The 11,966-nt window shown below is 37.5% G+C and overlaps 1 protein-coding gene and 1 pseudogene across 1 annotated transcript; both read right to left on the reverse strand.

Annotated features, from left to right (window-relative positions):
• Window positions 1-5,071: 5,071 nt before the first annotated feature.
• LOC143645589 (protein EURL homolog pseudogene) lies at window positions 5,072-5,994 on the reverse strand (annotated as a pseudogene).
• Window positions 5,995-8,109: 2,115 nt separating this feature from the next.
• On the reverse strand, window positions 8,110-9,832 carry LOC143645590 (olfactory receptor 5AK3-like). Its single transcript, XM_077114870.1, has 2 exons — window positions 9,756-9,832; window positions 8,110-9,052 (listed from the first exon to the last, which is right to left on the reverse strand). Exons 1-2 carry the CDS (start codon window positions 9,830-9,832, stop codon window positions 8,110-8,112), a joined length of 1,020 nt encoding a protein of 339 aa, XP_076970985.1.
• Window positions 9,833-11,966: the final 2,134 nt, after the last annotated feature.

The following is an 11,966-nucleotide window of genomic DNA, read 5'->3' on the forward strand; positions in this document are numbered from 1 at the left end:
CGTTAATCCAGGATAATCTCTGTCTTGGTGTTCTTAATTTAATCAGCTATGCATGAAGTTACATTCTCCATCTAAAACAAGATATTCACAGGGCTAGGGAATTAGGATATGGACAGGATTGGAGAGCCACTATTGTTTCTATTATGGTTGTACACCAAGGAGTAGAGTGGATGGAGATTGTATGAAAGTGTTCTTCACTAAAAAATAATGCCAAATTATTTACCAAAATGCTTGTATCCTTTTATACTTCTATGGGTAAATGTATTATAGACCTTTAAAAAAGTGTTTTGGGGGATTCAAAGGGGGTTCAGTGGTAGAATTGTCATCTGTCATGTGTGAGACCCGGGTTCAAGTCCTGGTCCATGCACTTTCTAAAACAAGCAAACAAGCAAAGTAAACCAACAAAACAAGCAAACAAAAATTCAACAAATGGTGCTGCAATAATGGGATACTTACATGGAAAAATAACGAAATATGTCCCCACCATACAGCATACAAAAAAAGAACTTCTAAAAAGAAGTGTTTTAGTACTGTCAGATTTCTTACTTTTCTCCAATGAAAAGAATATGAGTTGCTATCTTATTTTCATTTTAATGTGTTTCCCTGATAATAGTAATGCTGATCCTCCTTCAAATGTCTTTTAGTAATGCACTTCCCTGGTTCCCCGAAATGCCAGCTGTTTCTATTTTTATAGTTGAGTTTATGTGCTTTTACATGCTATTTGATATGACTCTTATTTTGGTGCTAAGTGCTGCAAACAATATTTTGAAAGATAGAAATTCTAATTTTAATGTATTTGAATTTATCCTTTCCTTTGGCTTAGATTTGAGGGGACTTCAAATCTTCCTCTCCATGGAAGTGAACCAGATTTTTGAAAAGTTGTTTCTGACGTTTAAATCCCTAATACATTAGCTCTGTTAATAGATCAAAGTTTGCTGATTTATGCTCTAGAACCACAGGAGCTGCATTAAAACTCTTTTGTGGCTTGCCCAAGACTCAACACGGTACATTTCTACCACTGGGATATCTAACATGAGGGTTCCTGGTGAACTTATGGCTGAAGTGGGAGTTCCTTTCATACTATAGCTTGGACATTCTTCATAGCTGTCTTTTGTTCAGGTCCCCAACTTTCAAATAATCTACTAAATGGATTGTAGTAGCATTCTCCAATGTAGCATATGCTGCCTCTGAAAGAGGATGACCAAGCATTATGCTGTTTTTGGGTGGTAAGAATTGTAAGGTCTAATGTGTATACCAACCTTTGCTGTCCATGGGAATGTTCCTGCTTGGACCCAGTCATATCTCACCATCAGGTGCACAGTATCTTTCCTGAGTGTCCAGAGTATTTGTCACTCCATGTTCCCTAGATTGAATGACGTTGTCCTTTCAGTGGATCAGAGTGATATTCTACAGGTTTCTAGATGCTCTGAGATCCTGTAGACTCTGCTATGACTGAGGAGAACTCACAGAGTCCTGGGGAGGGATTTAGAATGTATAGTGATGTCTATGCTAAGGGGATGTGACTCACTTCTGATGTTTCTGCCTGATCGAAGTGTTGAAATGAATGCGTTCCCAAAGCATTGCTGGTGCAGAGTGCTATGCTTGTTCTAGTGAGAGTATCACATCTGGACAGCAGCAGAGATGGGTGCTATCATTTGGCAAAAGGTTGGTTGTCTATCATCACCTACTATAAACAACATGTTTTTTTCAAGGCCTAGACTGGTAATTTAATGGTAATCTGTTTAAGAACACCACCCAAGCATCATAAAAGTTAGGGCGTGATGCCAGCCCACTCTCTTCCATTCCAGCCAGAATGCATCTGAGATACTGTCATGTTTTATATCCCCCAAACCATCTCCCTTTTCACTCTGGTGTTGGACAATCATTATATGCTGCCTCCTCACACCAACATTCTTGGCAGTAATATGAATACTTTCTTCCTAACCTTGCAAATCAATTACCTACATCGGGAATCATATCAGGTCTTACAGATTAATCAGTATAACATGAAACTCAGTTGGAGGGGAATGATGGAGATACCATTTATACATCCATGCCAGAAGTGACGTTTGCTCCTCTTGGTTAAATGTCACCCTGGCCAAGCCCTCTTTAAGGTCCATATTTCTGCTATGCCATTAGATACTTCTGCCCATGTGTCTTCTGTTATCAGACACAACACACACACAGACACACACAAATACATAGACACATATACTTAAACTTAAAAGGCAAACAAAAACAAAAAAAAATAGTATCAGGAAATAAAAAAGAAACAAGAAAAACTGAAATAGTTTTTGGAAAGTACTCCCTGGTAAGTCAAGCCACTGGGATGGTTTTCCATATTTATTGCATAAAATATTTATTAAAGGAATGAAACTTCAAGATAGTAAGGGTTTGAAAGAATGGGTATATTCACCTGTATCCTGTGTGCTTTTTCATTCTACCGTTCTGTACACAAAATGAACAGACTTAGCTTACATAATAATATTGTGTGTTTATTCCGGTGGTGTTATAGTGTTGTTTCAGGCACCCAACAAGCTCACAGATCTCTGGCTGTTGCTTCACTTTTGAACCCAAGGAAACTTGCTCTGGGAGCAGTTCACTACGTCCAGTTCATGTGCTCAGTCTAGATTTCAGGTATCTTCTTTTTGGTTTCATTTGTCCATTTAGTTATTCAACAAATTTTTATTGTGCAACTGTAATATGCAAAGAATCTGCTGGATGTTGGGAATTCAATGGTGAGCAAGGTGTTTTCTTCCCCTCCATGTTTCTTGTATTGGCAGGAACATTCAGCTGCCCTGGAGGCAAGATAAATCATACCACAATTAGGGCACTACCATTTGGCTAAATTTGAAACTGAAGAGGGAATTAACCAACAGGTAGAAGCAAGGATGTCACAGCATTTTCAGTTTCATTAAACATTTCCAACTACAGTTTGGGAGTACTGTCTTTAGGCTCTTAATGCCCCAAAAGGTGTAGTCAGTGTTTTCACGAACTGGCGCTGTATGAATATCCCTTGGGAAGTTTTACAAATTTCCAAGTTTATGTATACTGGATGCAAATCTCTAAGAATTAGTGTCAGAGATCTTTTAAAAAGTCTTCAAGTGTTTATAATGCAGCCAGTCCAGTTTGGTATTTGTGTCATATCGACACTGTTGAAACCATAACCTCCAAATGCCTACTGTGGGCAAAACTGAATACTAGGTTTGATGGCGTTTCAAAATTTTGATACGTGGGGTAGAGTAGGCGGGCTTTGCATGTCTGCTCCAGTCCTCTATAAACCTGCTACCATTAATGCTGAGACCACTGGCCTTCTGCTGCCCTTTTCCCTCTTGTTTATGATTTTCTGGGAACTTTCTGGTCATTTGAGAGCAGAGAGTGACTGGATATTTGGCATGGCGGATGTATCTGTTGAAGTTCAGCACAAAGACAAGAAAACACAAAAGGCATTTCAAGCAAAGAGACATTTAATAAAAGCAATTTTATGCTTAGTAAAAGTTTTGAAGGAATGGAGAAATAGACTTCATGAACACAGCAAGGATGCTGGGATGCTGAGGTCAGCTGCTTCCATAGCCGTTGCTGCCGCCACCCCAACCGCCCCTTATATATCTGAAGTTGATGACTGGACATCGGAATCCCAAGTCTGGTCATGGTAGCCGCATCCAGCCATTCATGAACATAGCTCCTGGCTTGCCAGAAAGCAGGTCTTTGGCTCATTTCCTCTTCCCACATTTTCATAAGTGAAGCTGATTTGCATCCACATCTCTAAGCACAAAGGTATCTCGGAAATTCAATTCTGAGCTTTCTAATATCTTTAATTAGAAGGGTAGAATGAAAGTTGAATCCATAGTATCTACCCCAAAAGGTCAGAGAATGATTTAAGTGCTTTCTCCATTTTAGAGGGGTTTCCTAATGATGGTAGAGATTTGGCCTTCTCTGCTTCGTGGGTGTTTTCCATCTTCGTCTTACCTTAGCCTGTCTCTGCATATCTGTTTGGTTGTCTCAGGCTTCTGTCTGCTGTTCTACACTGTGAATGGGCTTTATATATTTTTTTCATTTTTAAAAACCAAAAGTAATGTATTTTATTTTCTTGGAAAAAAGAAATATATTTTATTTCCTTGGATACTTTCTTTAAAAACCTGTTCATTCTTCTTTCATCAGCATTATTAGAGGTTAAAACACAGCTCAACTACATAGATTTCTACTCCAAAATACACTTATCTTTGTAAAATAAGGTAAAAGTTGTAAACACATTCCATTAAGAGAATAAAATGCAGTGATATGAAATATGGATAAAAATATTCACACACAAACATGCAAATATGTACAGGCCTATTCAAATACAATTTATAAAGACAGTGGAAAGGTACCTAAAATACCATTTTAGAAAGTTGTATGTATTGTCTTTAAAAAATTTATTTTTGCATGGGCAGTCACCGGGAATTGAACCCAGGTTTCCAGCATGGCAGGCTAGAAGTCTGCTTACTGAGCCACTGTGGCACTCCCTAAAATAGCATTTAAATATAAAATTTTCAGATGGCGCAACACTGGCTCAGTGGTAGAATTCTCTTGTCATGCTGGAGACCCAGGTTCAATTCTCAGAGCCTGCCCGTACCAAAAATTCAATTTTCATATTAAATTATTGCTTATAATAAACAAGAGGTGAATATCATGAACTCCATTTCCTTCTTAAAAATTGTCTGTACTTGTTCAGTTAATTCAGATTAATTTAGCTAATTTGAGTTTAACTTTCTGTTCTGACCTGTGAGTTTTATTCAAACATGTTTAATAAAATCACATTTAACAGCATATTTAATAGTCACATGTGTTAAGAGTTAGGGAAGTGCATGTAGTAATTACGGGGAAAAGATTCCCAGAATGAACTAAGCTGATTAACTCTAGAAGAGTAGTGTATAATACCTACTTTATTTGGCAAGGTAAGTAATGCCTTAAGCATTGCAAATATGTTGACCATAAAAGAATGGACTATAACTTTCTTCACACTTCCTCAAAGTTTGTATGCCTGGCAGATCAATAAAAGGTAGGGTATTTGGAGTAAATCAAATTGCATTCAGTTGTTTATGGGTAGGCATCACTTAATTCTTGTTTGCTCCACTTGAAGATATAATAACTTAGAATAGTTCTTGAGGAGCTGTTTGAGGCAACATGGAGGACATGTTGCTCTGAGGACAAATAATTCTTTTTTTGTACTTGATGTGTTAATTCTTCAAAACTTCCTGGATTTGTTGTCAGAACTTTACATTCATTTGCTGTACTTCACTAAAAGTCACCGAATTCATTTTCTCTCTGTTATGATGTGGATGGTAGGCCTGAACATCAGCCTCTGGATTAGAGATGATCTCTTCTTTTTTTGCTATGCTTGATTGTGATTTTGAGTCCACAATACAGTATTATGGTATAAAATGGCACCAGCATCTTGTAACACAGAAAGCCTAAAGTTTTTATTTTCCCTCTTCTCCAAAATTCTTTGTCTACATTCTAAGTTACCCCCTATACTTCATCTATCCATTTTGCAGAATACTTTGATACTTGGGAGTCAAACAGTGGAACTTTTTATCTGTCTATGCCTGAAATTAAACAACTGATACTGGGGATGTTTAGAACATTCAGAAGAAATCCAGATCCTTATTTTGCACATATGGTACAATCCAGTTTATCTTTTTACTAAAAATGTTTTTTTTTAACTTCTTCACATGTGCTTTTTGAAAGCTTAGTTCCAGAACAATTCTAGTTTGCAATCAAATGGTATATTTCAAAGCAGTCCTTATGGCCCCTTAGTGATCTGGTGTGCAAGAGATTATATTTTGGTGCTCCTTCAGTATTTAGCTCAAAAAAGTTGTGGCAGAAGGAGAGCATTTCTTTGTCTGCCCCCAGTATATGAACACTGTGAATGTCATCACTCAAACCAATATTTATGAACTGTTCCTCCCCATTCGTAGTGTCCCATCTTCCACTGTGCACCATGTCAGCCATTCTATTAGTCTCTGGCTTCTCAGGAGTCCTACATCTTAAGGCCTCTCTTTCCTTGGCAAAGTATCTTTCTTGGGAGGATCTGAGTGCCTGGTTCAATTACAAGTTAATTATGGGTCTCCAGTTCCTCTGCAGTCAGCTCCAAGTAAATTTTCATAATTGTAAGTAAATGAGTAAATAATGAATGAAACACAGATTCAGTCAAATTTTTCAGTCAAATTCATGCAGTTGATAGCTTGTAATGCAATGTGCATTTGCTCAACATTAGGCCATGGGTATTTTTCATAATGTCAGAAAGGAAGGGCCTCCCTTTGGATAAGTACTAACAATCACTGATCAATCTCAAGCAAGAGCCTAGCACAACACCTTTCTCTTCATATAAGCCCATGATATTCATGTGCTTTTCTTTATTTATCCCAGAGCCCATGTCCTCTTAGGATGTACTTGACCTCAGTATTGAATGCTGAATGCTACGTGACCTTCTAGTTTGCAAACTATTCTGATGTTGGACTCGTAGACTCCCCAATATGTAAAATATGTATATCAAAATTCCATGCATAGAAAAATCATATATTAAATTTCCCATTCTTGGGCCTCAGGCCATCCTCTGTCTACTTGGCTGATGGCCCTGCAGCAGTGCCTTGATGTTCTGGCCATTGAATGTACTTGGTCTTGCCCTGGGGTTGAAAGTCCTTTCTTTATCAAAGGCAGAGTCGTGTAATTTTACTTTGAGTTCAGGATACTTTTTCTCTTCTCTAAGAATTTATGGGGATATTTTAGTTGTGTGTGTGTCTTCTTATCTTGCCCATTTCCCCTCAAGGAGTTCCTTGTCAACATAATTTATAGTCACTTCGCTAGACCAGCTTGTATTACCTTGATGTGACACGTGCTCTTTCAACCAGTCAGCCTGGCATTTTTAGTATTCAGGTGAGACTTTCCATCTACCGTCAGTCTATCTGCTAAAGCTTTCCTGTCAATGTTTTTTTCCTTAATGATTCAAAGGTCTCTTGGCCTCCCTTGAACTTTTCATTAAGATTCTGTAGTTTAAATTATTTGTGTGCCTTAAAATGGATGTTATGCCTTTTATGAATGAATGTCCACCGATAGGATTTTAGATTCATCTACATTCTAGATTGTCCAGATCTCTCTCTTTTTTTTTTTTACATGGGCAGGCACCTGGAATCGAACCCGGGTCCTCTGGCATCGCAGGCAAGCATTCCTGCCTGCTGAGCCACCATGGCCCACCCTGTCCAGATCTCTTTGAAGGAAGAATATAAAATGTTTACAGAGTTTATGTTTCTTAGGCAAGAAAGAGATGGACTCAGAAAATTTGGTAACTAATGACAGAAATAAGTGTTTTCAAGAGCTTGGAAAGGTCACTATTATGGGACTATTGTATGAGAGGATAGTCTAAATGACAAGATACTTTTTAAAGTAACAACTTTATTTTAAAATGGGATTTGTGGAATATTTAGAACAGAGCTTACAAGTAGCTTCATTGTGGACAATTTATAGAGCTTGTTGGAATAAATGGAAAATAAACTTCAGTTTTAGCATTGATTTTATACAAATAAGAGCTTTTCTAGTCTTTCTCTATATATTTATATATATTTTTTGTATGCTGTTTGGTGGGGTCACAGTTCATTATTTTTTCATGTGAATATCCTGTTATTGCAGCATCATTTGTTGTATTTTTGTTTGATATTTTTGTTTGCTTGTTTTGGGGGCAGTGCATGGAGTGGCAATGGAACTCAGGTCTCTCGCATGACAGGAAAGAAGTTCTACCACTGAACTACCCTGTACGCCTTCTAGTTTTTATGAATTTATTTCAAAGAACTTAATATTTGGTAAAATTTATGCATGATTTTTAATATTTTAAAACAATCTTGACAGGTAGTGGCATATTTTTCTTTATGGTGGTGTAAAATATGTTTCTCAGATATATTTTAGGGAAAATATTCCTAGCAGATGTTTACTCTAATACTTAGGTCTTGTCTATTGAAGGATTTGGTACTGCTCGAGGAAGTAAACAGATTCTCCATTTCAGAAACATTAAATTGCATTAATTCATGTCTATTGGATGCCTTGATTGCCTAAATTTAGTAATGTGTGTTCTGCTTAGAAGAATTTCTTCCCTATCACTTTTAGAGCTTCTTTTACCTCCTTATTTCTCAAACTGTAGATCAAGGGGTTCAACATGGGAATCACAATACCATAAAATATGGAGGCAACCTTCATGTTGTCCTGGGAATTATTAGAACGAGGCTGTAAGTACATGTAAAAGAGGGTTCCACAGAAGATGGTGACGGCTGTCAGATGGGAGGCACATGTGGAGAAGGCTTTTTTCCTCCCTGCAGTAGAAGATATCTTTAGGATAGCAGCCAGGATGTAGATATAGGAGAAGATGACGACCGACACAGTGAACGTCAATTTAAATCCCACAAACACAACAAGTAACATCAGGCTGATGTCAGTGTTGGAGCACGATAGGGCGAGGATTGGGGGGACATCACAGTAAAAGTGATTGATGGCATGGGACTTGCAAAAGGACAGTGCAAATGTGAATCCTGTGTGTACGGAGGAATTTATTGAGCCCATCACATAGGAACCAGCTGCTAGTTGGATGCAGACTCTTCGGGACATGACTGTGGGATAGCGGAGTGGCTTACAGATGGCTACATACCTGTCCACTGCCATAGCAGCCAGGAGGTAACAGTCACTGGTGGCAAATGTTACATAAACCCACAACTGCACTACACATCCCACGAATGATACTGATTTATTTTCTGAGATGAGGTTTTGCAACATCTTGGGAGTGATAGCAGAGGTATAACAGATGTCAATAAAAGCCAACTGTTGTAGGAAAAGGTACATGGGTGTCTGAAGTCTGGAATCTGTCTTGATGAGTAGGATCGTTCCAGTATTTCCCACCAAGGAGGTCACATAGAGCAGTAGAAATACGATGAAGAGGACATGGAGAAACCTGCGTTGGGCACCAAATCCCAGAAGAAAGAATCCTGTCACTTCAGTGCTATTTCCGTGTGTTGTGGCTACAAAAAGTCTAGAAATGACAAAGAGAAAGGCCACAAAAAAAAAGTGAAGCGTTTGTGATCATGAAATGAAAGTGCTCTTAGGTTTCACGCCACTTTTTGACTTTGGTTTTTCGGGCAAACACTCACGTAGGGTTTGTTGATTTCCAAATATTTGAAATATTTTCTTGTTAAGAAACAACCAGGTAAAGACATATACTTGGGCTGTGGATTCATTTTCAAAATGAAGAAAATTACCATAGAAGTCTGACTTCTAATATATTTAATTTTAAGAAACACAGATTTAGACACTTTTCCCAATATTTTCAGGAGACATATGCTTGGTTTGTATTTGTTTAAAACAATAGTCAAATGTGATTATGTACTTTCTTCAACAACCTTTAGTTTTCTCAGTTATTTACTATTTTGATTCTGGTCCAGCCTCTCAAAATTAGTAGCTTTAGGTAGGCAAATTTCCTGATATTTACTAATGGGCCAATTACATTTCAAGCTTCAGAGCATTTTCCCTTGTACTCCTATCTATAGCATCTATCCAGATGACACTTTCCAAACCAGATAGATTGTATCTATATCCATATATCCATTTTCATACATCATATTACCCATACACATATAAATATCCATGTAAATACATCTGAGTGATAGACATGCATTTCCCCTTGCATTGCTTTTCTTTTTCATTAAAACCAAGGTGCAAGAGGAATCACCTTTTACCTATTTTTTTCTACTTCCTGTTCGCCCACCTCTGTTATCTGGTTAGGGATACAGCTGACGTTTTTAATGTACTGCATTCATGAGTTTTACATATTGCTATCCCTCATGCTTTTATATTCCAATGTCTTTGTTCTTACACACCATTGTATACTGTTAAACACTGCTCGCTGTGGAACAGTGTATCACGGACTCTTGGAATAGTACAGATTGGCTTGCAGCTCATCAAGGCCTTAGTGTTTTCTTCTGGAGTTAGACCACGCTACTCATCACTCATGCGATAGCATGTAGTCATGATTTCAAATTCTGCTCATTCGAACATGGGCAAAATTTATCTATGCTTCTTCTAGGCCTGGATACCTTTGTACCTGACCAGAACCAAATATCCTATGACTTTTACTCTTTCATCCTCATCTATTGGCTGCACTTTGACATTCAGAAAAATTTTGGAGGCCAGGTGTTAAGGTTGCCAGATAAAATATAGGATATCGGTTAAATTTGGATTCATATAAAAAATATTTTTTTTAACAAAAGCGTAACCTAAATATTGAACAGAATATCTTATGTTAAGAAAACACTTGTGGCTTATTTGAAATTTCTATTTATACTGACATCTTGCATTTATATTGACTAATTCTGGCAACCTCACATGCATTGCTTATGGTCATCTTCTGTGAACTGGGTTCCTGAATGACTGTGGAAAGGGGTCTCACTGCCAGCAACCCCTTTCTCCACTGTATCTCATGTGATTGACAACTTGTACTGAGTCACTGAGAGTTGAAGATTAGTTTATTACAGCTGCTATTTTTATTTTAACCAGATTTCATTCCAGTCATGCATACTTCATATGTGTGTATATTTTTCTTTATCATTCTAATTGCTTTTTTCTCATTTTACTAAGATACATTTAAACGCCATGTGATCTATTCAATGTATACAATCAGTGGCTCACAGTATCATCACATTGCAGCTGTGCTTTTGATTATTCATGACAACTTTGCATTTTCCGAGGTGTAGTAATTTGTAATATAACTAAGGTAAGAACTGAGATGTGTTAGTTGTGAGGCAGTTATATGATTAAAAAATGCAATATTCAGCAAAAAGGAAGCATACCTGATATATTTCAATGCCTTTTTTTTTTTTGTTCTCTCATTACTGTTCTGGGTGTTGAAGAAATTAAACATTTAAGAAAGTTATTAAACCAAATGTAGCTACCACAGATATGAAATAGCAGCTGTTTGTGGTGTGTGGTTGTAAAATAATAGGCAAAATTCTATATGTAGTATCCAGGAAAATTTTAAGGTTAATGTTTTACCATTAGGTCTATCTTAATGAATATTGCCCAGTTCAAAGTGCTTTGGATGTAAATATCTCATACCAGAGATAATGCTTTGAACAAATTTGTGTTTGTGAATTCTTGCCAACTTTCAGAATTTGGATTCTTGATAGTGCAATTTTCTAATCCCAGGGAGGTACTCAAATGAAGTATGAATGCAAAATGGGTGGAATTATTTTTAAAAATTCCTTCAACCTTCTGCACCAGCATATATAATTTAAAAGATAAAGCAAGAAAGTGGCTGGACAAAGTACCTGGAAACGTAAGATAAAATACAGCAAAGATCATTGTAAAGTAATTCTGAGTTTACAAGCAATGAAGAAAATGCCTGTTAGCTGATGTTTTCATTTGCTGATGCTGCTGGAATGCCATAGATCAGAAATATACCTTTTGTAAAGGGGACTTGTCAAGTCACACGTTTACAATTCTAAGGCCATAAAAATCTCCAAACTAAGCCATCCAGAGAAAGATACCTTGACTCTAGGAAGGCCGATGGCATCTGGAACATATCTGTCAGATGGGAGGACATGTGTCTGGCATCTACTGGTCCTCTGGCTTCTGGATTCAAACAGCTTCCCTGGGGGCGTTTACTTTCTCCATCTCCAAATGTCTCTGCCTATATCAGTCCTGAAGTTATTGTAATTTTCCAAAATGTCTCCCTTTTTAAAGGACTCCAGGAAACTAATCAAGACCCACCTTAAATGAGCAGGGTCACATCTCCATCTAATCAAAAAATCCAAACCACAATTAGGTGTGTCACATCTCCATGAACCAATCCAATCAAAGTTTCCACCAAAGCAATAGGTCTGCCCCCTTAGGAGGTTTAGGATAAAGAACATGGCTTTTCTGGTACATAACAGCTTCAAACCAGTACAGCT

This window comes from Tamandua tetradactyla, chromosome 9, assembly GCF_023851605.1.
Source record: "Tamandua tetradactyla isolate mTamTet1 chromosome 9, mTamTet1.pri, whole genome shotgun sequence".
NCBI classification, from domain to species: Eukaryota; Metazoa; Chordata; class Mammalia; order Pilosa; family Myrmecophagidae; genus Tamandua; species Tamandua tetradactyla.